The sequence below is a fragment of the Carassius carassius genome, chromosome 23 (assembly GCF_963082965.1).
Source record: "Carassius carassius chromosome 23, fCarCar2.1, whole genome shotgun sequence".
NCBI lineage: Eukaryota > Metazoa > Chordata > Actinopteri > Cypriniformes > Cyprinidae > Carassius > Carassius carassius.
Window position 1 is genome coordinate 7,624,831 of NC_081777.1, and position 22,022 is coordinate 7,646,852.

General features: G+C 39.6%; 2 protein-coding genes across 10 annotated transcripts in view; one reads left to right on the top strand and one right to left on the bottom strand.

The window, feature by feature from the left end:
- Positions 1-22,022, bottom strand: part of LOC132101287 (E3 ubiquitin-protein ligase TRIP12) — a 102,255-nt gene that overhangs the window by 56,615 nt on the left and 23,618 nt on the right. For 5 of the 9 annotated variants that reach the window (XM_059506126.1, XM_059506125.1, XM_059506124.1 and 2 more), the window contains exon 1: positions 4,881-4,992. The exons of 1 other annotated variant lie outside the window; for it this stretch is intronic. The gene's annotated coding sequence lies outside the window, so the exon portion shown is untranslated. Of the gene's footprint in view, positions 1-4,070; positions 4,207-4,880; positions 5,019-22,022 lie in introns of those variants that run through there. 3 more of the 9 variants (XM_059506117.1, XM_059506121.1, XM_059506118.1) reach the window with 3 other exon arrangements.
- Positions 5,413-6,639, top strand: fbxo36a (F-box protein 36a). The gene is made up of 4 exons (XM_059507089.1): positions 5,413-5,533; positions 5,759-5,867; positions 5,971-6,143; positions 6,404-6,639. Exons 1-4 carry the CDS (start codon positions 5,414-5,416, stop codon positions 6,593-6,595), a joined length of 594 nt encoding a protein of 197 aa, XP_059363072.1. The 5' UTR covers position 5,413; the 3' UTR covers positions 6,596-6,639.

Genomic DNA, 22,022 nt, shown 5'->3' on the forward strand with positions numbered 1-22,022 from the left:
TTACAACTGCAGACTAAGCTGGCAGCCATTTTGTCCAGTAACAGTCAAAATCGATGCCATATGTCATTCACTGACAATATACAAGACATTTTACAAAGACAAAGAACTCATCTTAAATAAAGATAATCAGAAATACTGAATAGACTTAATGATGCTTTATAATCTCTAGATGACTTTAAAGTAGAGCTGAAACAACGAATCGATTTAATCGATTAAAATCGATTATTAAAATAGTTGTCAACTAATTTAGTCATCGATTCGTTGCTAAATAACTTTTATTTGCCGTAAGCGGCTCATTTCTTGCATATTTCAAATCCGCGGTGACCAAAGTGTGGCAGTAATGAGCCACCGGAGGTTTTACTCAGCCAGTACAGCAGGAGAAGTAGCGAATAGCCAATAGCTGGCCTCGTTTTATGTCACGTGCTTCCCGAACAGCGTCTCTGCAGCATTCAGCGTGATGTGGGAGTACTATACTTTGAGCCTTCAAAAAAGGGGACGTTCACATATCGCGTCTTTTGCGCGCACAAGTTCGTTATTTCCAGCACCGCATCGAGTTAAAAACATTTCAACTTTTCAGAATGCAGCAAGCGCACCGCGGGTCATGTGACAAGAACTAACCAATCGGCTTCATCCTTCCCTGTAACAACGTTAAAAGCTCAGTCAAGATGAAAGGAACAGCTGATCATAGTTGTATATGGATTTCCATTCTGAAAAAATTTAGTAGCAGAGCTACTGCAAGCGATATTTTGAGCTGCAAATCCATTTATCCTTTGTTGAAATTTCCGCATCTTCAAGGAGAGAGCACATCATGGTTGCTTAGCAAAGGCAGACGCCTCAGGGGCGCAACTGCACGAGCGCTTTGGAAAGAAGGAGAAAGCGGCGCGCCTAGCGTTTTCCACACGTTTTTAGGCGCGATTTGTGAACGGCCCCTAAGACTTTCATTTGTGCAGATTCTCCAGTACAATGTTGTTTGCAAATGTTTAGTCGTAAAAGCTGATAACATTGCTTTTTAACAGTTAACATTTAAAGCTTTACAAACATGTTCTGTGATCAGTTTGTCGTTTACCAGTTCAAAATTCAGTCGTGCAGCCTAATTATGACTGAATGAGAGAGGTAAATGTTTAAAGATATTTTTTTCTAAGTATTCACTGCTCTTTTTCACACAGCAGGTTTTTTGTGTGCGTCCAATTTTTTTTTTCTGGACAACCTTCTGATGGATTTTACTTTAAATTGTGAGTTCCATTTAGGTTTCATGCCATTGGCACTTTTTTCGAAGGATTGTTTACAATTTCACAGCAAAAGCTATAAAGCGGTTTCCCAGTAAATAATAAAATACAATGCACTGCAATTTTATTCGGTTTTATTCTTATTCATCGTGAAAATATGTTCTGAAAGATTCCTTAATAAGCTTTGTTCGGGATGTTAAACTACTTTAGGAGCTCTAAGGACTGCCATGGTGAAAACATTATTTTAAATCTCCTTGTGAAATTTGCTAGAGTATGGGTCAGTGTTCTGATTGCAGAAGAGTTCGACAAAGGATTACTAACACAATAAAACAACTCCAGGTATATTTTTGATTAGGATATGACAGTGCAAAATGGTTAAAATCTCTTAAAAATCTATGCTGAAGGATAAAGACCATTTATTAATAATTTACTTGGGGAAAAAATTGAAAAAACTAAAATATAAGTACATAAACCGATTAATCGTAAAAATAATTGACAGATTAATCGATTATCAAAATAATCGTTAGTTGCAGCCCTACTTTAAAGATTATCAAAAGGGTCTCGAACCACATTCAGCCACACTGACAAGAATGGAAAACATTTTTACCAAACAAACTTGGCTTATTTAAAGCATTACTAATTTTGCCTTTTTTATATGAATACATGCACTATTCCGTTTTTGTAAATCCCACATTGCATTTGCTGATTTTCTATGAGGAGATAAGAGCTTTTTTTTCTTCTTTTTTGTTGTATTCATTCAAGACTACGACAATGCCATTATAAAGCGAGTATTTATATCCATATCACTAACGTTTTACGAGTGAACATATGCAGTACATACACACAGATGAACTGAACGTCCAAAACAAGAGAGTGAAGTATAAAAATTAGGGATGGGCAAATCAATCCTGAAGTATCGATACTGATGCGAGTATCAAAAGTGTCGCTACTCAAATAAAAAATATCGATACTAAGGTGTTTTTATTTACCATTGATTTTGTTTATTAAACAAAAAATAATGCCTACAATATGCCTTAAATGGGACGAATAACCTATGTTAGCAAATAATTGCATGGAAGGGATTCTCCTGCTCATCTGAACACACGCAACTGTTGCAAGGCAGCATCAATCAATTACAGAGAGCGTTCACTCACTTCTGACAGCGCATTTAAATAGAGCTACGCTTCCCAAGAGTAGCCTATAATAAGAGAGCATTTATGTTTTTGGAAAAGGCAGCCCAGAACAATGCAGAAAAACATAGGCTATATGTTTGAGTTATTTCCGAATAAAGAGGCTGCATTTTATGCATGCAACAGCCTATTACTGGCAGTCCCTTATGACAATGAACCATGGTAAAAGTGAACAGTTTAACTATAGTATTTGTAGATTTTCTTGGTTACCACTACAGTAAACATTTTAACCATATGTAAACAAAAATATAACCTAATAAATTGTAATTAAGGTGTTTTGAATGTTAAAATGAATTTCAAATATAAAGTTAAGTAGGTATTATTACCCATTGTACTCATAATAATTAAATTTCATAATCTAAAAGTTCAGTTTAGAAGTATTGTATCGATATTAACAATACTGGCCATTAAAAGTATCCGTATCGTATCAAAAACAAAATTTGTGGTATCACCCAGCCCTAATAAAAATAATGTCTAGGTCCTCAGCTCGCAAGATTCTGAAAGACAGCAGTCAACAAACCAAATACAGTTTAAAAGTGAGGATAGGAGGAATACTGGTGTTACACAAGACGACAGGCCTTCCTCCTCACAACAACACACCACCATTAAACACTACTTCAGCAAGACAAACGACGTCCATGACATTCAAACTACTAGACGTCAAATATGTGATTCAAAACCCAAACATTTATAGCACTTGAACAAGAAAAGCGTTCATTTCGACCATAACGTCAAACAATCGACGAACTGACCCCAAACATGTCAGAAATACCCTGAGCACACTACTGAGACTACTTCCCTGAAGACAGGGTGAACTTGCATCGATGATTTCGAGTTGAATTACATCAAATGATTATAAAGACAAAACAAACCCATCATTAGACGCGATCAAGCGCGTTTTTGTGCTGGTGTATGTGTGTTTGGACTGTTGACATGAAAATACGACATGATTCTGAAGGCCGTTCTCAGAACAGGCCTGAGTCGATCCTTTTGTTTATTTTGGCCAGTCCGTGAAACAAACTCCTATCAACCGAAACCCACTTACTGTCCGTACACGACCAAACAACAAGAAAATCACTTAGCAAAAACATGTACGCGTTTAGTTCGTTACAAATACCCTAAATACGACAAGATAAGTGGATTTTCGCACTCCGAGGCCTTACACACCGGTCTCGCGTTTAGTGGCCCCCGCACATTGAAATCATCTTTGGACCTCATATAAAAACGCGTAAACATTCAAAACTACGCTGCTGTGAAGCACTACAGAAAACAACACACGATGGAGAGTGAATTAAAGTGAAGTTCACCGAGGCCAAGGAATAATCATGATCAGCTAATGCTAGCCATGCTAAGTTAAATAAAACACTCAAAACCTCACTGTATCAAGTTACTCATACATTAACAACGCTTTTAAGACTGACATTTAAGCCTGGCATTAGTTTCAAGTGCTGAATGAGAAAAATCGTCCAGTTTTGTTTTGAGATGTCTCTGGTGCTAACACTGTTAGCACGGCTAACCGATGCTAATCTGCTGAAGGGACGGAGCGTGACAAGCGATTATCAACAAATAACCGGTCTTAATTACAACAACAAAGACAAAACACAGTATAACGTGAACAATCATTACAATTGTACTAAAAAGATAAAGATTGTACCGTTGTTGTCAGTATTTGGCATACATATGGTGAAGCTAAAGAGCGAAGCCGGTCTCGTGTCGACGTGTATGAGGCAAGATCAGCTCAAAGTGACTGAAGACGTAAACAAACCACACTAATCAACATTTCAGCCGAACACGACTAGAGACCACAGGAAAACATCACTTGTGATGAATGCAGTCTTCCTCAGTTTCAACCAGACGTTTCGTGACATTACCGATACATAAAGAAGGTGAAATAAACAGACACTTGTATTCAGTTTTCAGTTCTCGTTAAGTTACCTTCTACTTAGTTAGCCGTTATAATATTATTATTATTATTGTTATTATTAATGTCTTAAAATTCTCTAAAATGGCCCATCTCTTAAAAAAAACACAGAAAACAGAAAACCAGTCGTCATTTACATTACACTATTGAGATGCGGTTATCTCATTTTTATGGTTATGTCCTGTAACGTATATTATTTTTCAAAGGGGATGTAAACGAGTCTCGATTCCCTCTCGATACCTCACAAAGGATGTTAAAAAGGATTCGAGTGGTTTAGTTACTGCATCTACCATTACATCAATGCCCAAAAGTGTCCTCCTTAAATATATCAAATTAAACAATAAACAAGGGGGACAGGAACAGGGCTCGAGGGATGACAACTGGAAACCATTTTTTTTTCTTTCGTCTGGCTTTCCTCACTCATGTTACACGGCTGATTCACACGAAGGCTGCGATGCGCAAATGTACGACGGTTCCCGGACAGTGAAGTTACAACGTTTTATATGTATGTGTTTGTGTGTGTGTGTGTGTTGTTGTAATTACCTGTTTGTCCCAGTGTTGTAGTAGCTGTTAGACTCAGTGCAGCAGCAGCTTTACCTTCATCAGCTGAGCGACCTGCGAACTGCCGCATCACTTCCGCTCCCACAGCGTTCCACGCTTCCGCCACGCACTACTTCCCTCACTGTAGAACAACGATTTACGACAACAACCGGCGCGCTAAAGCCTCACTTAGCGCTGTCCCGGCGGTAATAACGGCCTTTTGGAGTAACTGCGAACGGGTCGTTTCATCATTAACCCCCGCGCTTTATTAATGCATCACTTTAGTGCATCAGCTACGTACGTCAGGATTTCATAATATCAATCCGCCAGGTCGTGACCCCCCCACTACCACCATCTTTTAAAAAAAAATCTTTCACCACATAATTTTAGGTAAACTTTTAATTATTATTTTAGACTGTTTATGGTACGTGTTCCGGACAAAACTTGTGCGTAAAATCAATCCGCGTAGCCGTGGGGAAGGGAAAACCTAATTCTCATGGTTTATCAAACAAAGGGGAGGAGCAAATATTGTTGTCATGGTAACCACTAAGCGTCAAAATATGGCTTCTCTGCTGAGTGAGACGCTGTTTGAAACCGCTGGACAAGGCCCTCCTCCCTCCAAAGACTTCTACCAGTTTATCATCACACAAAACAAGGTATTTAGAAGTACCTGAAATTATAATTACAATAAGGGACAAATTTTTATATTACCTGCATTGCAAAAAACAGTTGCCTCTCATATCTGATCAGCAAAATGGATGTGATGTCAAATATCTTGTCATCAGTCATAATTACATAACATAAATAAAATAAAAATTCCCCCAAAAGTGCTTATAGCTGGACTTTTTGTGAGTCATATTAGGCATAATGTTTCCTAACAGGTGATATGGAGGTGGTGGAAGATTTCCGTTAGGTCTGAGTTCAGAGGAGCCCCACCTGGAGAGATCAAACTCCTCCACCATGACTTTCTGAATGATGCACAGCTGCAGGGTAAAGATCCAGCATTTGTTATTCTTCAGCTAACTGATATAATCTGAGTCGTACTCTTCAATGTCCTCGTGATATATATGTGAATGTGATTTCTGGATTTTAGAGCAGCTAGCTGCAGTGTTTGGCACCAAGATCCTGGACTACACTTTGGCTCTGTGTCGAGGGCATGTTGACTATCTGGAACGTTTACCTGACAAGCTGCTCCTTAAAATCCTTTCCTACATGCCCTTACAGGACACTGGCCGCCTCAGCCAAACCTCAAGCAGGTTTAGGAAGGTGAGACTAAGACCCTGTCCCTTTCTCCTCTGCTTTTTTAGCTAAATGTAGGTTGCATGTCAGTCAGATCATGTTCTGTTAATGTAGTGATTTACTAGAAGAGGCCACTGCAAAGGAAAATATCACTAATGCTCATAAATTAACCTTTAATAAGTATTAGATTAGAGTAGGTTGTAACTTGTCCTGTATTATCTATGCTACAGAAATGATAAAGTATGTTATGTATTTCTATTAATCTGTTAATGTGCATGTGTGCCCAGCTGTGTAACTCGGAGGAGATCTGGAGGCAGGCTGTGAGGGGTCACTGTGATATGATAACTGAAGACATGGAGATGCTTGCCAGTGTCATGGGATGGAAGAACATCTTCTTTAAGTTTTACTATAATACAGAACATGACGGCACGGCCTGTCCTGCAGAGGAAGAAGATAAAGCCAATACTGAATCGCCATGAGCTAATAAAACAACTCTTAGTCAACCAAAAAGACAATCATATGATCTTAACCACTTCAGCTGTTATTTTGATTTTTTGAGAATTAGGCATATGCAATATTGGACCCACCGGTGGGTCCCCAGAGTTGATGTGGTTAAAGTGTTAATTAAATAATCTAACCTTTTTTTTTTACAGGTATTGATGAAAAAAAAGTTTTAAATTGTTTTTTTTTTTTTAAGCTCAGCTGTGCTATGCCCGCCAAAGTATTAAATACTCAAGTGTTCATTTTATATTTTTAATATATGTAATCCATAATTATTCATGTATTAGGTGTAGTCACTATTTCTGTCACCCGACACCGCTATGTTTTAATCGCACGTCTGTCCTCTAGTGGTGACTGCTTGCTTCTTTTCATTAATCGCTACGTGGAAAGTGACCAGCAGATGGCGCGAGTTAATAAAGTGAGTGAATGTGCAAAACCAATGAAACGGGCTTCACTCTAAAGATGGTTAAAATAAAGTGCACAGTAAACAATAAATCACTCAGTAATATGAGCCTTGCTTTTTAAGTGTAAGTGGTTTTGAGTCAGATGAGTCAGAATCTTTTTTAGACGATCTATTTAGTTTAAAAACATACAAGATACAAAGGAAGTCCATTGGACTCACATTAGGGATGTCAAACTCAGTTCCTGGAGGGCCACAGACCTGCAGAGTTTACCTCCAACCCTTATTAAAAAAACACACCTGATCCAGCTCATCACGTCCTTTAGGCTTGTTTGAAAAATACATGGTTTGTGTGTTGAAGCAGGCCTCCAGGAACTGAGTTTGACACCCTTGCATTAACCCATTGTTGTCACTCCATAAGGCATAAACCATCGCAAACTGGGTCTTTATTCACAAAACATTTTATCTTACCACTAAGAGTTCTCCTAAATAACAGTAAAAGTTTTTAGCTAAGATTTTTTTTTTAAACCTATTCACAAAGTTGCCGAGACAAACTTTTACTAAGGAACAGACAGAGGTCTTAAGCTAAGAGTAAGGGCGGAGTTGATCTCGTTGTAATGGATGATGTCAGCACGCTTACTAACTATGCACATGGTGATTGGCTGATCAGAGATTTATTCATAGAAATATTCCAGAGCGCAATATTATGTCGCCATATTCAAATAAAGGTTTACACTGCATTAACATTTAAATTTATTGTAACGTTGTAATTTATTGTTACACTAGTGCTTTCTGTTCTCGGTTTAAGAGATGAAATCTGTTTCATACGGATTACATAATCTGAGAATATTTGTTTTCTGTTTGAATTGGTTCATTTAAAAGTTTCACTCTCTATGGATATATTTTCATGTCTGTAATAAGGCAAGCATATACAGAGTTTCAAAGTGACACACTCAAGTTCACAGAGTACAAGACGACAGAAAGCTCATCATGTTTGTTCCCTTATTGTACAAAAACTATTCTGAGTGCACACGAATAGGCCTAAACGTAGAGTCTTCACAGATCAAAAAGATGCATTACTCATAGGCCTATCTGCATGACCAAAAACGCATATAAATAATAGATAACAAGTAATATGCATATAAACAGCCTTTTAATTAGTAGAATAATCATGGCAGATAGTGAGACATGCAAACATAAAAGAAAACCAAACTGGACACGAGAACAGCTATATATTAAGGATATAATCAAACATTTGGAGTTGGGATAACCTCCAAAACAAACCAATAAGGAAAAAAAATGTTTCTATAAATGTTTATAATCTGAGGTAGATTGCTGGCAACAGCCATTTTAGAATATTTCAGATTTGATCTTAGCAGTGGTGTCAAAAGTATTGACATTCATTACTAGAGTAGAAGTATAGATACTATGGTTTAAAAAGACTTTTGTAGAAGTTGAAGTATCAACTCAAGCTTTTTACTCAAGTAAAAGTGTAAAAGTACTTGTTTAAAAAACTAGTATAAAAGTATATAAGTATAAAAGTAAAAGTAATGTAAGAAAAAAAATGCCATTAAGAACAAAAGCTTAGTGCCTATTGTGCACTACCCAACCTCCTCAAAAAAAAAAAAAATTCGAAACATTTCAAAATGACTATATAATGTTATATTAAAATGCTCTTGTTGAAAAATTTGGGATGCACTAGGCTACCTGTTTCAGCCGCATATATGCCCATTGAAAATGAACGCACTTTAGTACAATGCAAATACATTAAAGAACTAGAGATATGATGACTAGTTGCCTAGGGTGACCATATGAGACATTTTCCCAGGACGCATCCTTGCCAGGATTTCTATATTGCCCAAAACATTCAAAGTAGTTTGACCAATAACATGCAGGTATGTTACATAATCAACCAATCGTGGCGTGTGATAAGGTGAGATCTACAGAGAACGATCAGAGTAATGCAAATACACGTCCATGTTAGGTGTTTGTTCGTTCATTCAACTTGAAGCGTCGCTGCGCACCAATCATTGTATGACACCAAAGTACCAAAAGAGTGATTTTAGTCCATAAGGAGCCGTCTGCTCTGCTCTCTTTAGCTCTTATGAATGTCATACAATGATCGATCTGCACAACACAAAAAGCCAAAATCTGGATATTTTAGGCAATATAAAAATCCTGGCAAGGACGTGTCCTGGGAAAATGGCTCATATGGTCACCCTATAGTTGCCTATAAGTATTGTTATGGTGCAAAAAGTCAAACTTCAGGGGCATGTCATGAATAAGCTTTAATGGAATGTAAATGGACATCCAAGCTTAGCTGCAGGAATCTGCGAGGGCAATGGACAAGAACATTGGTGGAGGCTAAAAAACAATTAGCCTTGTATGGTTGTCTATATACAAGAAAGATTATAGTGCTGTCAAAGTGAATGATTAATCCAAGTGATTAATCAAAAACTAAAAATTAAAAATAACTCATAATCCTGATACCTTCTTGATTGATAGCTTCCTGTATTCGCTACATACGTCTGCTATGTCCAGTGTGTGTGTGTGTGGGGGGGGGGGGGGGGGGGGGTTAACGAGTTACCAAGTTGGTATAGCCTACTTATCACAACATTGTCATTTGCGAGTCAATCGCAAACGATAATTTATTAAAACGTCTCGCTACCGAACTACCTACAGTAGCTTAATTTGTGGAGGACAAAGAGAAAGCACCCATTTGGTAAATGAGCCAGTAATGAGAAATAATAACTTTTAAGTAGGGTCCAGTGTCATTTCTATAATTATAAAACGGTACCGGTGCCTAAACGGTGCCTGAACCGATACTTTAAAAAAAAGAGCCACAAAAAAAGAAAGTGACGTGACATTCAGCCAAGTATGGTGACCCATACTCAGAATTCATGCTCTGCATTTAACCCATCCACACAGAGCACTGAACACACACCCACACAGCAGTGAACACACACCCGGAGCAGTGGGCAGCCATTCATGCTGCAGCGCCCGGGGAGCAGTTGGAGGTTCAATTCCTTGCTCAAGGGCACCTAAGTCGTGTCATTGGTTCAAACCCACAACCCTAGGGTTAGGAGTCAAACGCTCTAACCACTAGGCCACGACTTCCCTCTATGGATAACATTAAAGAAAATTACAAATATTTAAAAGAAATCCATAGCTTTCACCTCGGATGCTCTCATTTCCCAAGTTGTGCTTAATCTAAGGCTAATAAATGTATTTCACAACCTGGGTCATTATTTAATACAAAAGCACACATAATGTTTCAACTGTATCTCTGTCACTCACTCTGATATTTAGTTAAGATGAGTGTTGTGTGTCACTGTCTTTAATCAGTCCTGTGAATTACTGTATGCTCATTCTTTATAAAGTAGCAACAATGTCGTTTTTAAAATACAGTACTGTGCAAAAGTCTAAGGCACATTAGTATTTTCACCCCAAAAAAGGGTTTTAAGCTTATTATTAAGCTTATTTATATCTTTTGCTGTAGTGTGTCAGTAGGAAATATCAGTTTGCCATTCATTTTAATAATAATCTAGTGCGATTTTGAATGCACAAGCAGTCTGACAACGGCGAAATTAATGTTTGGAAATGTAAACTGATATTTTATACTGACACTACCGCAAAATATATAAATAACTGGCCGGACACTTTTCTTTTAAGTGAAAATACTAACGTGCCTAAGACTTTTGCACAGTAGCTGGTGTATGTATAAAGTACATATGATTAAATTAAGTATATTTAAATAAGTGTAATTATGTGTTCGTTCATATGTGTTAAGGGCTAGATTTTCGCTGGAGGAAACAGCTGTTTAGTGATGAGCGGTGAACGCAGCGAAAACTTTACAGCAGATGAGAAACAGACTGCTCCCTCGTGACCTTTTGTAAACTGTATTTATGACAAAAGAAATGCACAGATACGGATATTCTAACAATCTATCGATAAACACTTACCTTGTCCCCTGTTTCTGTTTAAGTGCGCTTGCGCTGCTCCGCCGCGGTCCGCGGATTGAAGAGCACGCTGAAAGACGGGGAGGAGACCAGTCTGACGCCGGTTTGTGTATAGTTTATGGAGCTAAATGCTACAGCCCCGCTAAAAAATGCCTAGCGATGCCCATGCTTCTTGTGTACATTCCAGAGAACCAGGACAAACATTTCAATCGATCGCTCAGGCATTTAAAAGGCACCCAAATCTGCTTCCTCTTATTCGGTTCGGTGCATACCGGTTCCATACCCAACTCTACTTTTAAGAAATATATTTTTTGATAAACAAACCCAAAACTGGCTATGTCCTTGCTGGAGTGTGATGTGATTTGTGTCGTGTGCAGGTGCGATGGATCGCGTTCAAACCAGGGTGTCGGAATGGATGTTTATCCATCCGGATGGCGCGATTTATCTGGATAGGTTTTTTTTTTTTTTTTTTGATTGATTGATTGATGACAAGCCGGAATGAAAACAAGCCGAAATGAAATAGCAGTAACGAAGCTATTTTTAAAATGTAAGGAGTAGAAAGTACCGATACTTGCGTGAAAATGTAAGGAGTAGAAGTTAAAAGTCGGCTGAAAAATAATTACTAATTAATTACTTATTAATGAGGACAGTGGAAGCAATCAAAAACAACAAAAAGAGCAATGATATATAAGTGTTTAAATAATATAATAAATAAAAAGAAAGAAAACCTATAGAATAAAAAAAAGATTAGAGCAAGCTAGTGTTAGAGGTCTTTACACATACACACACACACACACACACACATACTATTGCATAATAAATTAAAAGAAAATAGAAAACAAAAAGATTAGAAAGGTAGTTAGATTTTTTTAAAGAATAGAATTAGAATAGTGAGTGTTAAAGTTAGAGGGTCAAATAAAGATGGAAGAGATGTGTTTTAAGCCGATTCTTGAAGATGGCTAAGGACTCAGCTGCTCGGATTGAGTTGGGGAGGTCATTCCACCAGGAGGGAACATTTAATTTAAAAGTCCGTAAAAGTGACTTTGTGCTTCTTTGGGATGGCACAATCAAGCGACCTTCACTTGCAGAACGGAAGCTTCTAGAGGGCACATAAGTCTGAAGTAACAAATTTAGGTAAATGGGTGCAGAGCCAGTGGTAGTTTTCTAGGCAAACATCAATGCCTTGAATTTTATGCGAGCAGCTATTGGAAGCCAGTGCATATTGATAAACAATGGTGTGACGTGTATTCTTTTTGGCTCATTAAAAATTAATCTTGCTGCCGCGTTCTGAATTAATTCTAAAGGTTTGATAGAATTGGCTGGAAGACCTGCCAAGAGGGCATTGCAATAGTCCAGCCTGGACAGAACAAGAGCTTGAACAAGGAGTTGTGCAGTGTGTTTCGAAAGAAAGGGCTTGATCTTCTTGATGTTGAATAAAGCAAATCTGCCGGATGGGACAGTTTTAGCAATGTGGTCTGAGAAAGTCAGCTGATCATCAATCATAACTCCAAGGCTTCTAGCTGTTTTTGAAGGAGTTATGGTTGATGTGCCTAACTTGGTGAAATTGTGATGAAACGATGGGTTTGCTGGAATCACAAGCAGTTCTGTCTTGGCAAGGTTGAGTTGAAGGTGATGGTCCAACATCCAGGAAGAAATGTCTGTTAAACAAGCTGAGATGCGAATAGCTACCGTCGGATCATCAGGATGGAATGAGAGGAAGAGTTGAGTGTCATCAGAATAGCAGTGGTATGAAAAGCAATTTTTCTGAATGAGAGAACCTAATGATGCCATGTAGACAGAGAAGAGAATTGGTCTAAGAACTGAGCCCTGAGGCACCCCAGTAGTTAGATGTTGTGACTTGGACACCTCACCTCTCCCCAGATACTTTGAAGGACCTATCTGATAGGTAAGAATCAAATCTTAATCAAAGATTTGGATTCCGCTCTTGCCAGTCTTAGGGCTTCAATAACTGAGAGCAAGGCAGTCTCAGTTGAATGTCCACGTCTGAAGCCAGATTGGTTGCTGTCAAGGAGGTTGTTGTGTGTGAGAAATGTAGAGACTTGGTTGAACACAGCTCGTTCAAGTGTTTTTGCAATGAAAGGAAGAAGGGAAAACTGGTCTGTAGTTCTCTAAAAGAGATGGGTTGAGGGTGGGTTCCTTAAGTAGTGGAGTTACACGAGCCTGTCTAAATATGAGGGAAAAACACCAGTGTGGAGGGATGTGTTGATGATGTGAGTGAGTTTAGGTACATCTGCAGGAGAAATGGCTTGAAGGAGATGAGATGGAATAGGATCAAGAAGTAGGGTGATTAGAAAGGATGAGTTTTGAGACTTCTGCCTCAGAGAGTGAAGAGAAGGATGTAAATGAGTGTAAGTTTGCCGGTGATATGAGCTTGACTGATTGTGGTGTCGAAAATTGTGCACTAATGTGTTTAATTTTATTAATGCAATTTACATTGTAATTTATTACCATTGCAAAGTCGTCAGCTATTAGAAATGAAGCAGGAGGGGAAGGAGGAGGACAAAGAAGTGAGGAAAATGTTTTAAAAAGCATGCGAGAGTTAGACAAATTGTTAATTTTGTTATGGTAGTATGTCATTTTAGCAGTGGAGACATTAGCAGAGAAGGAAGATAGGAGTGACTGATACACATTAAGGTCAGTAGTATTTTTGGATTTGCTCCACACCCTTTCAGCAGCTCTAAGCTATATATATATATATATATATATATATATATATATATATATATATATATATATATATATATATATATATATACAGACCAAACGTTTGGACACACCTCATTCAAAGAGTTTTCTTTATTCTCATGACTATGAAAATTGTAGATTCACACTGAAGGCATCAAAACTATGAATTAACACATATGGAATTATATATGGAATTATATACATAACAAAAAAGTGTGAAACAACTGAAAATTTCATATTCTAGGTTCTTCAAAGTAGCCACCTTTTGCTTTGATTACTGCTTTGCACACTCTTGGCATTCTCTTGATGAGCTTCAAGAGGTAGTCACTTGAAATGGTCTTCCAACAGTCTTGAAAGAGTTCCCCGAGAGATGCTTAGCAATTGTTGGCCCTTTTGCCTTCACTCTTCGGTCCAGCTCACCCCTAAACCATCTCGATTGGGTTCAGGTCCGGTGACTGTGGAGACCAGGTCATCTGGCGCAGCACCCCATCACTCTCCTTCTTGGTCAAATAGCCCTTGATGCCTTCAGTGTGACTCTACAATTTTCATAGTCATGAAAATAAAGAAAACTCTTTGAATGAGAAGGTTTGTCCAAACTTTTGGTCTGTACTGTATATATATATATATATATATATATATATATATATATATATATATATATATATATATATATATATATATATATATATATAGCATTATAATATAATTAGCTGATATAATGAATATACCTATTTTTCTGACTGTCTAACTTACCCTTGAAAGGGTAAGTTAATTTGATTGAAAGTCTTTGAAACGGTAGGGTTTTTTTCATAGGACATTGCACGTGCATTGCCAATTTAAGTGGCTTCAGTACATTTATTACATCTTCAGCACAGGTTATGTCTGCTTCATTGTCCACAGATCTTTGTCCATTTTCCGCACCTCAGCTAAGAGTAATGCATCGCAAATTGCGGGCTCTTGTTCTACGAATCGTGCCAACATTTCATGTGTGCTGTTCCACCTCGTGCAGACTCTGGTCATCAGCTTATGCTCAGGGTAGGCCAAGTAACTTTTGCTTTTCGTACAGGACATGGCAGGCAATTTCACTTTTCCTAAAAATTTTGGTGATGTTCCGAACACTTCAGAGAAGACGGGAAACTGTCAGTGACTTAAGAGCCGTTAAGCAATGCGCAAAGCATCTCACCTGAACTAATTAGGCTATTTCTGCAGCTACTGACATATTACGCATTATCAGTCACTAGAACTGGATCTTTGTCCTTATTCCCCATTTGTGCATCACATTGAGCAAATCTGTCATGTTCGCTCCTGTGTGATTGTCAAACATTGCTCTAGTCTGCAGAACATTCGAGGCAAGTTCCCATTGTGGCATTATGTGGTGGCAGGCTATCGTATACAACTGGGTTGCTCGCAGGAAGTGGAAACTCTCTCTGCAGAAGAGATTGACAGGAGAACGTCTCGTTTAACTTCATCATACAAATGAGGAATTGGCGTTTCTGTAAAAAACTGACGTGTCAGTATTGTGTAACGTGGCTCATACTTGTGAAGCAATTGTCTGAGGGCGTTATTCTCGACAGCCCTGTACGACCGTAAATCCTGACATATGAAACACATTAAAGCTTTTGTTATCTTCTGTTATCTTTATCTTTGTTATCCTTTTTTTTTTATTTAACTTCTGTCGGCGGTGGCAAAATCCTCAGATCCATTTTGAATTGTGCACTGCTGCTCACGTTGCTAAAATGGCCACTCAACGTCACGTGACGTGGCAGTATCAATACGGCAGCAGCTGTATCAATACCCAAATCGTCAGGAGTTCATGACCATGTATCGCTGTATCAATATTCTGAGCACAGCACTAGTGCACGCAGCATGTGTTTTACACAGGCTGTCTTGTGTGAACATGCGGCTTATGAGTTTTCTTATCAGCTGCGTGTTCTTGCCTTTTTTTGTTCAAACAAAGGCTTGTGATTGTATTGCTGGCCATGTGTTTGTGTTTTTATTTCATGTGAGCACATGACTTTTGTCCTTGTTTTCTGTGTGTACTCTTGTTTCAATAGCCTTACCTGTCCTCCCTCGTTACCCTCCCCATTTGCTCCCCATTTATTCTCCTGGTGTTTGCAGTCCTGTGCCAGTTCGTCGTCAAATGTTGAGTGTGTGCCTTGAGTCCTACCCTGCCTTGCCAAGCCTCGTCTTGTTGCCAGTTGTGTTTTCCCCCCACAGGATAGTTTTTGTTGTTGTTTTAGTTTATTAATAAAAGCCCAGGCTCCCTGGTCCATGCCTCTGGTTTCACTCTGGCTGTCTGCCAGGTGTTCCTGTTAAGCTGGAGCCTCACTTTGTCTGTCCTTCCGGCCCCGCCCTGGCCGTCTGCTTGGGTTCCTGTTCGGCCGGAGTCTCCCATGTCCATCCCTCTGGCTCCGCTCTGGCCATTCACTGGGGTTCCTGTTAGGCTGAAGCCTCCCTGGTTTATTCCTGCAGCCCGACCTTGGCCTCCTGCCTGGACTCCTGGACTGCCAGAGCCCCCATGGTCCATTCCTTCAGCCCCGCCTGGTTTTCTTCCAGGACCCCAAAATTGTCTGAGCTGATCTGGCTCAACCCTCCAGCCCCTGCCTGGTCCCTCTAATGGCTGTCTGGGCTTCCTTGCTGACATTGGTTTGGCTCTCCTCCCCCTCCCCTCTTTGTCTCTGTGTTTAGATTTTCCTGTCTTGTGTTGTGTGTCAGTCTTGTGTTGTCATATTTGTCCTGGTCTTATGCTGTAATGATCCAGTCTTGTTTTTGGTGTTCCTCGTAAGGGATGCCAGGTGGCGTCCCTTTTAAGGGGGGGTAGTGTCAGGGTTCTGTTACTTTGCAGTAGTTTATTCATGGTTTTGTGACAGACCCCTGACACTCCCGTCACGTCATTGTTTTCATGTTAGCACAACTTCGAGTGTGCTCGAGCTGTGCACTCTCATCTGTGTGTCCTGTTTCATGTTGGAGTGTGGTGTTTGGATCCCGTAACTCATGTCTTGTTGAGTTTCGTTTTCATGTCAGGGCTCGGACACTCATGCTCCTATTCTGTCTTGTTGTGGGAGCATGCGGTCTCAAGTTCACTGCTCTTCTGTCTGTGCATGTTGTGTCTTGTGTTGTTGCTCGCAATTCATGTTCCTATCGGCTGCATGCTGTTATGTTCTGTCTTGTGCTTTGTAGCACGCAGCTTGTGTTTTTCATGGCCTGCATGCTTTCATGTTGTCAAGTCTTGCGTGAACACGTGGCTTATTAGTATTCTCATTAGCTGCATGTTTGTGTCTTGTTTTGTTCAAGCACATGGCTTGTGATTGTTTTGATGGCCATGTGCTTGTGTTTTTGTTTTGTGTGAGCACATCGTTTTTGTCATTGTTTTCTGTGTGCCATGTGCTCTTATGTCTATTGTCTTGGCCCCGCCCATTTTGTTTACTGATTATTGTTTCAGTTGCCTTAGCTATCCTCTCGTTACCCTCCTTGTTTGCTCCCTCCTTGTGTTTGCAGACTCGTGCCAGTTCATCGTTGAATGTTAAGTGTGTGCCTTTTGTCCTGCCCTGCCTTGCCAAGCCTTGTCTTGTTGCCAGCTGTTTTTCGCCCATGTGGTAATTTATGTTTTAGTTTATTAATGAAAGCCCATATCCTGCACCTCGCCTCATCCCTAGACCCCCATCCCTAAAATAGCCAACCAAAAATACACTGGGACAAGCAACAGGATTAAACAAAGGTAAACACTCGCAGTGCTTTTACAAGATGGAAGAATTTGATGAAATGTCTGGGTTGCAATGGAGATACCATACCTGTGGAGTTTCTTCTTGACAGGTAAACTAAACTTATCACACGTTAGCATTTTACTGTCAAGTCACAGATACAATAGTAAGATACTGAAAGGAGAAGAGTAATCGTAAGGGTGTGTGACGAGCGCAAGGAGTTGTTTGAAAATACACAATTTTTGTAAATCCGCAATTGTTTTATTTAGCAGCGCAAAAAGCTACAAATAGTGCTTCACCTTATGAAAGGTGGGGTTAATCTAGGTTACACATTTTAGATAATGTATTCTGAATACTTCTTAGATTACTTTTTAAATTATGGGGATGGGGTCCGGAAACCAGTCAGAATCTGGTGTGATCACCATATGCCTCAAGCAGTGCAACACATCTCCTTCACATAGAGTTGATCAGGTTGTTGATTGTGGCACTGGAACTGGAACACGCTGTCGTATACGCCGATCCAGAGCATCCCAAACATGCTCAATGGATGACATGTCCGGTGAGTATGCTGGACATGTCAGAACTGGGATGTTTTCAGCTTTCAGGAATTGAGTACAGATCCTTGCAACATGGGGCCGTGCATTATCATGCTGCAACATGAGGTGATGGTCGTGGATGAATGGCACAACAATGTGCCTCAGGCTCTCGTCACTGTATATCTGTGCATTCACAATGCCATCAGTAAAATGCACCTGTGTTCGTTGTTCAATTCAAGTATATTTGTATAGCGCTTTTTACAATACAAATCGTTACAAAGCAACTTTACAGAAAATTATGTTTCTACAATATTTAGTAGTAGCTTATAAGTGGTGACTGTCAGTTTGTGCACGTATGACAGGATTTTTCAGACAAATTAATTATATGATGCAGTCACACTTGTAGCAATATTTGTTAGTTCTGTTTGTTGATTCAGGGTAAGCATCATCTGGGGTCCTCTGAGGATCAGCATCATCTCTTCTCAGGTGTTTTGGATCCAGACTGGAGCTTGTGTAAATCCTAGTTACCACGGGATGTAAATCCCATGGCAAAACATAGAAACAAATAGAGACATCATTTAGACATCGTTGTCTATAACATACGCCTCCCCATACCATAGCCCAACCACCACCATGGACCACTCAATCCACAACGTTGACATCAGCAAACTGCTCACCCACACAATGCCATACACGCTGTCTGCCATCTGCCATGTACAGTGAAAACCGGGATTTATCCGTGAAGAGAACATCTCTCCAAAGTTCCAGATGCCATCGAATGTGAGCATTTGCCCACTCAAGTCGGTTACAACGACAAACTGCAGTCAGATCGAGACCCTGAAGAGGACGACGAGCATGCAGATAAGCTTCCCTGAAACGGTTTCTGACAGTTTGTGCAGAAATTCTTTGGTTATGCAAACTAGTTGTTGCAGCAGCTGTCCGGGTGGCTGGTCTCAAGGTGCATTTACATGGACACTTTTTTCTTCCATCGGAATTAATTCATTCTAATTGACGAATCGAACGTAGTGTTTACATGAACGGTAAATAAAGTGATCGGGTTGATGTGCGCGTTTACATGTCACAAGCTTCTGATCGGATTTACTCCGTTGACATGCACACACTGCATGGATATACAGAGTTTCCCGCTGCTGTTTTAAAAAGCACATGTTATATTTATCTACTTCGGGTCCTAATTAGGTGACGACCAGCACATGAACTGTTGTGCTGCTTAACTTTACTTTAGCAAAAAATTAAATAAAAAAATAAAGTAGTAAAAGTGCCTCTTCCCGCACTCAAAACTAGACGTCTGTTGATGAGAGTCTTAAACGAGGACTGGTGGGACGTGGTCGTGTTCCACTTCACATATGCTGAGTGAAAGGGGAGATTTATAATGACAGGGCACTTATTTATGACACATTATTCACCAGGAAGAACACCTCGTTCTGCGCGCATGCGCAGTACTTTCCAGTTTCGGTTTTCAATCCGATCAAGTGTTTACATGTCCTCTCGCTCGGATTACAAAAGGGATAAACCACCCCTTACAATCCGATCAAAATTTTAGTCAAATCGAGTCGATTCAATCCAATTGACATGTTAACATGTGACATTTTTATTCTGATTGTGCTTCTAGTCCTATTACGATCGGATTAGAAGGGTCCATGTAAACGCAGCTTCAGACGATCTTGGAGGTGAAGATGCTGGATGTGGAGGTCCTGGGCTGGTGTGGTTTCATGTGGTCTGCGGTTGTGAGGCCGGTTGGATGTACTGCCAAATTCTCTGAAACACCTTTGGAGACAGCATATGGTAGAGAAATGAACATTCAATTCAAGGGGAAACCGCTCTGCTGGACACCTGTGAGGTGGATGGATTATCTCGGCAAAGGAGATGTGCTCACTAACACAGATTTAGACAGATTTGTGAACTATTCGAGAGAAATAGGCCTTTTGTGTACATAGAAAAAGTCTTAGATCTTTGAGTTCAGTTCATGAAAAATGGGGGCAAAAGCAAAAGTGTTCTGTTTATAATTTTGAACATGAAATGAAAGTGACATTCAGCCAAGTATGGTGACCCATTCTCAGAATTCGTGCTCTGCATTTAACCCATCCAAAGTGCACACACACAGAGCAGTGAACACACACACACACTGTGAACACACACCCGGAGCAGTGGGCAGCCATTTATGCTGCGGCGCCCGGGGAGCAGTTGGGGTTTCAGTGCCTTGCTCGTGGTATTGAGGGTGGAGAGAGCACTGTACATGCACTCCCCCCACCTACAATTCCTGCCGGCCCGAGACTCGAACTCACAACCCTTCGATTGCGAGTCCGACTCTCTAACCATTAGGCCACGGCTTCCCTGCATTCACCCTTGCTCATACCAGGTTTGACCCACAGTTGCCTTCATAACTGCCTTAATTCCTTGTGGGATAGATTTAGCAACGTGTTGGAAACATTCCTGAGATTTTGGTCCATATTGACATGTTATCATTACACAGTTGCTACAAATTTGTTGGTTGCACATCCATGATGCAAATCTCCCATTCCACCACATCCCAAAGCTGCTAGTGGATTTAGATCTGGTGACTATGGTGGCCATTTGAGTAAAGAGAAACCAGTCTGAGACGATCTGAGCTTTTTGACATGGTGCATTATCCCACTGGAAGTAGCCATCAGAAGATGGGTACACTTTAGTCAGAAAGGGATGGACATGGTCAGCAATAATACTCAGGTAGGCTGTGGCATCTAAATGATGCTCAATTGGTACTAAGGGGCCCAAAGGGTGCCAAGAAAATATATCCCTTACACCATATTACACCACCACCAGCACCCTGAACCGTTGCGACAAGGCAGGATGGATTCATGCTTTCATGTTCTTTATGCAAAATTCTGACCGTACCATCTGAATGTCGCAGGAGAAATCGAAAGACTCATCAGACCTGGCAACATTTTTCCAATCTTCTATTGTCCAATTTTGTTAAGCCTGTGTGAACTGTAGCATCCGTTTCCTGTTCTTAGCTGACAGGAGTGGCACCTGGTGTGGTCTTCTGCTCCTGTAGCCCATCTGCTTTAGGGACTGATGTGTTGTGCGTTCAGAGATGGTATTCAGCATAACTTGGTTGTAACAAGTGGTTATTTGAGTTACTGTTGCCTTTCTATCATCTCTAACCAGTCTGCTCATTCTCCTCTGACCTCTGACATCAACAAGGCATTTTCATCCACACAACTGCCACTCACTGGATATTTTCTCTTTTTCGGACCATTCTCTGTAAATCCTAGAGATGGTTGTGCCTGAAAATCCCAGCAGATCAGCAGTTTTTTAAATCCATTTTCTTTCCCATTATGATACTCGGTTTGAACTTCAAGTCATCTTCACCACATCTAGGTGCCTAAATGCATTGAGTTGCTGCTAAGTGATTGGCTGATTAGCTATTTGTGTTACCTAGCAATTGAACAGGTGTACCTAATAAAGTGGCCGGTGAGTGTATATATTGTATTTGTTTACCTACATATCAATGTCACTATTAAATGACATCAAATAATTGTAAAAACGAAAATGTGTTGTTAAATTATGGAAACATTAACTTTCATAGAGATATTTCTAATAAACATTTTATTTTGGAGGGTATCACTGACTAAAAAGTCTGGGAATCCCTGCATTATATAAACATGAAAACAACGACATTACATGTCCAAAGTCTTTGCAGGTTTGAAATATTTTTCAGACTTCCAGAATCAACAGTTCTTGAATTTCACGGGATATGACGACGCCATAGTGTTTCACCAGTGTTTAGTAACTTGCATAATTCTTTTAATTTTATGATCTAATTGCTAGAGAGGTGCTTTCTCCACAAATCCAGAAGCATGGTTTGCAAATGTATTTACATTTCTAAGTCAAAGCTAAATTATATTACACAGTAGGATTTTAAAAAAGGAAAATTTAAGAGAGACAAAAGAATAAATAGGGAGAATCAATAACTTATGAATATTTAACTGCCATGGTATAAATAATATGTAATTATGTAATCCATAAAAAGTAATCTGATTATGAACATTTTAAAATGTATTATACTCTAATTACAAGTACTTAATTTATAGAATCTGGTTACA

Bases quoted from the DNA above. Each gene is read 5' to 3' on its own strand.
- fbxo36a (XM_059507089.1), top strand. From the start codon at position 5,414: ATGGTAACCACTAAGCGTCAAAATATGGCTTCTCTGCTGAGTGAGACG. The intron at 5,534-5,758 runs GTATTTAGAAGT...GTTTCCTAACAG, and splicing joins TTATCATCACACAAAACAAG to GTGATATGGAGGTGGTGGAA. The intron at 6,144-6,403 runs GTGAGACTAAGA...ATGTGTGCCCAG, and splicing joins CCTCAAGCAGGTTTAGGAAG to CTGTGTAACTCGGAGGAGAT.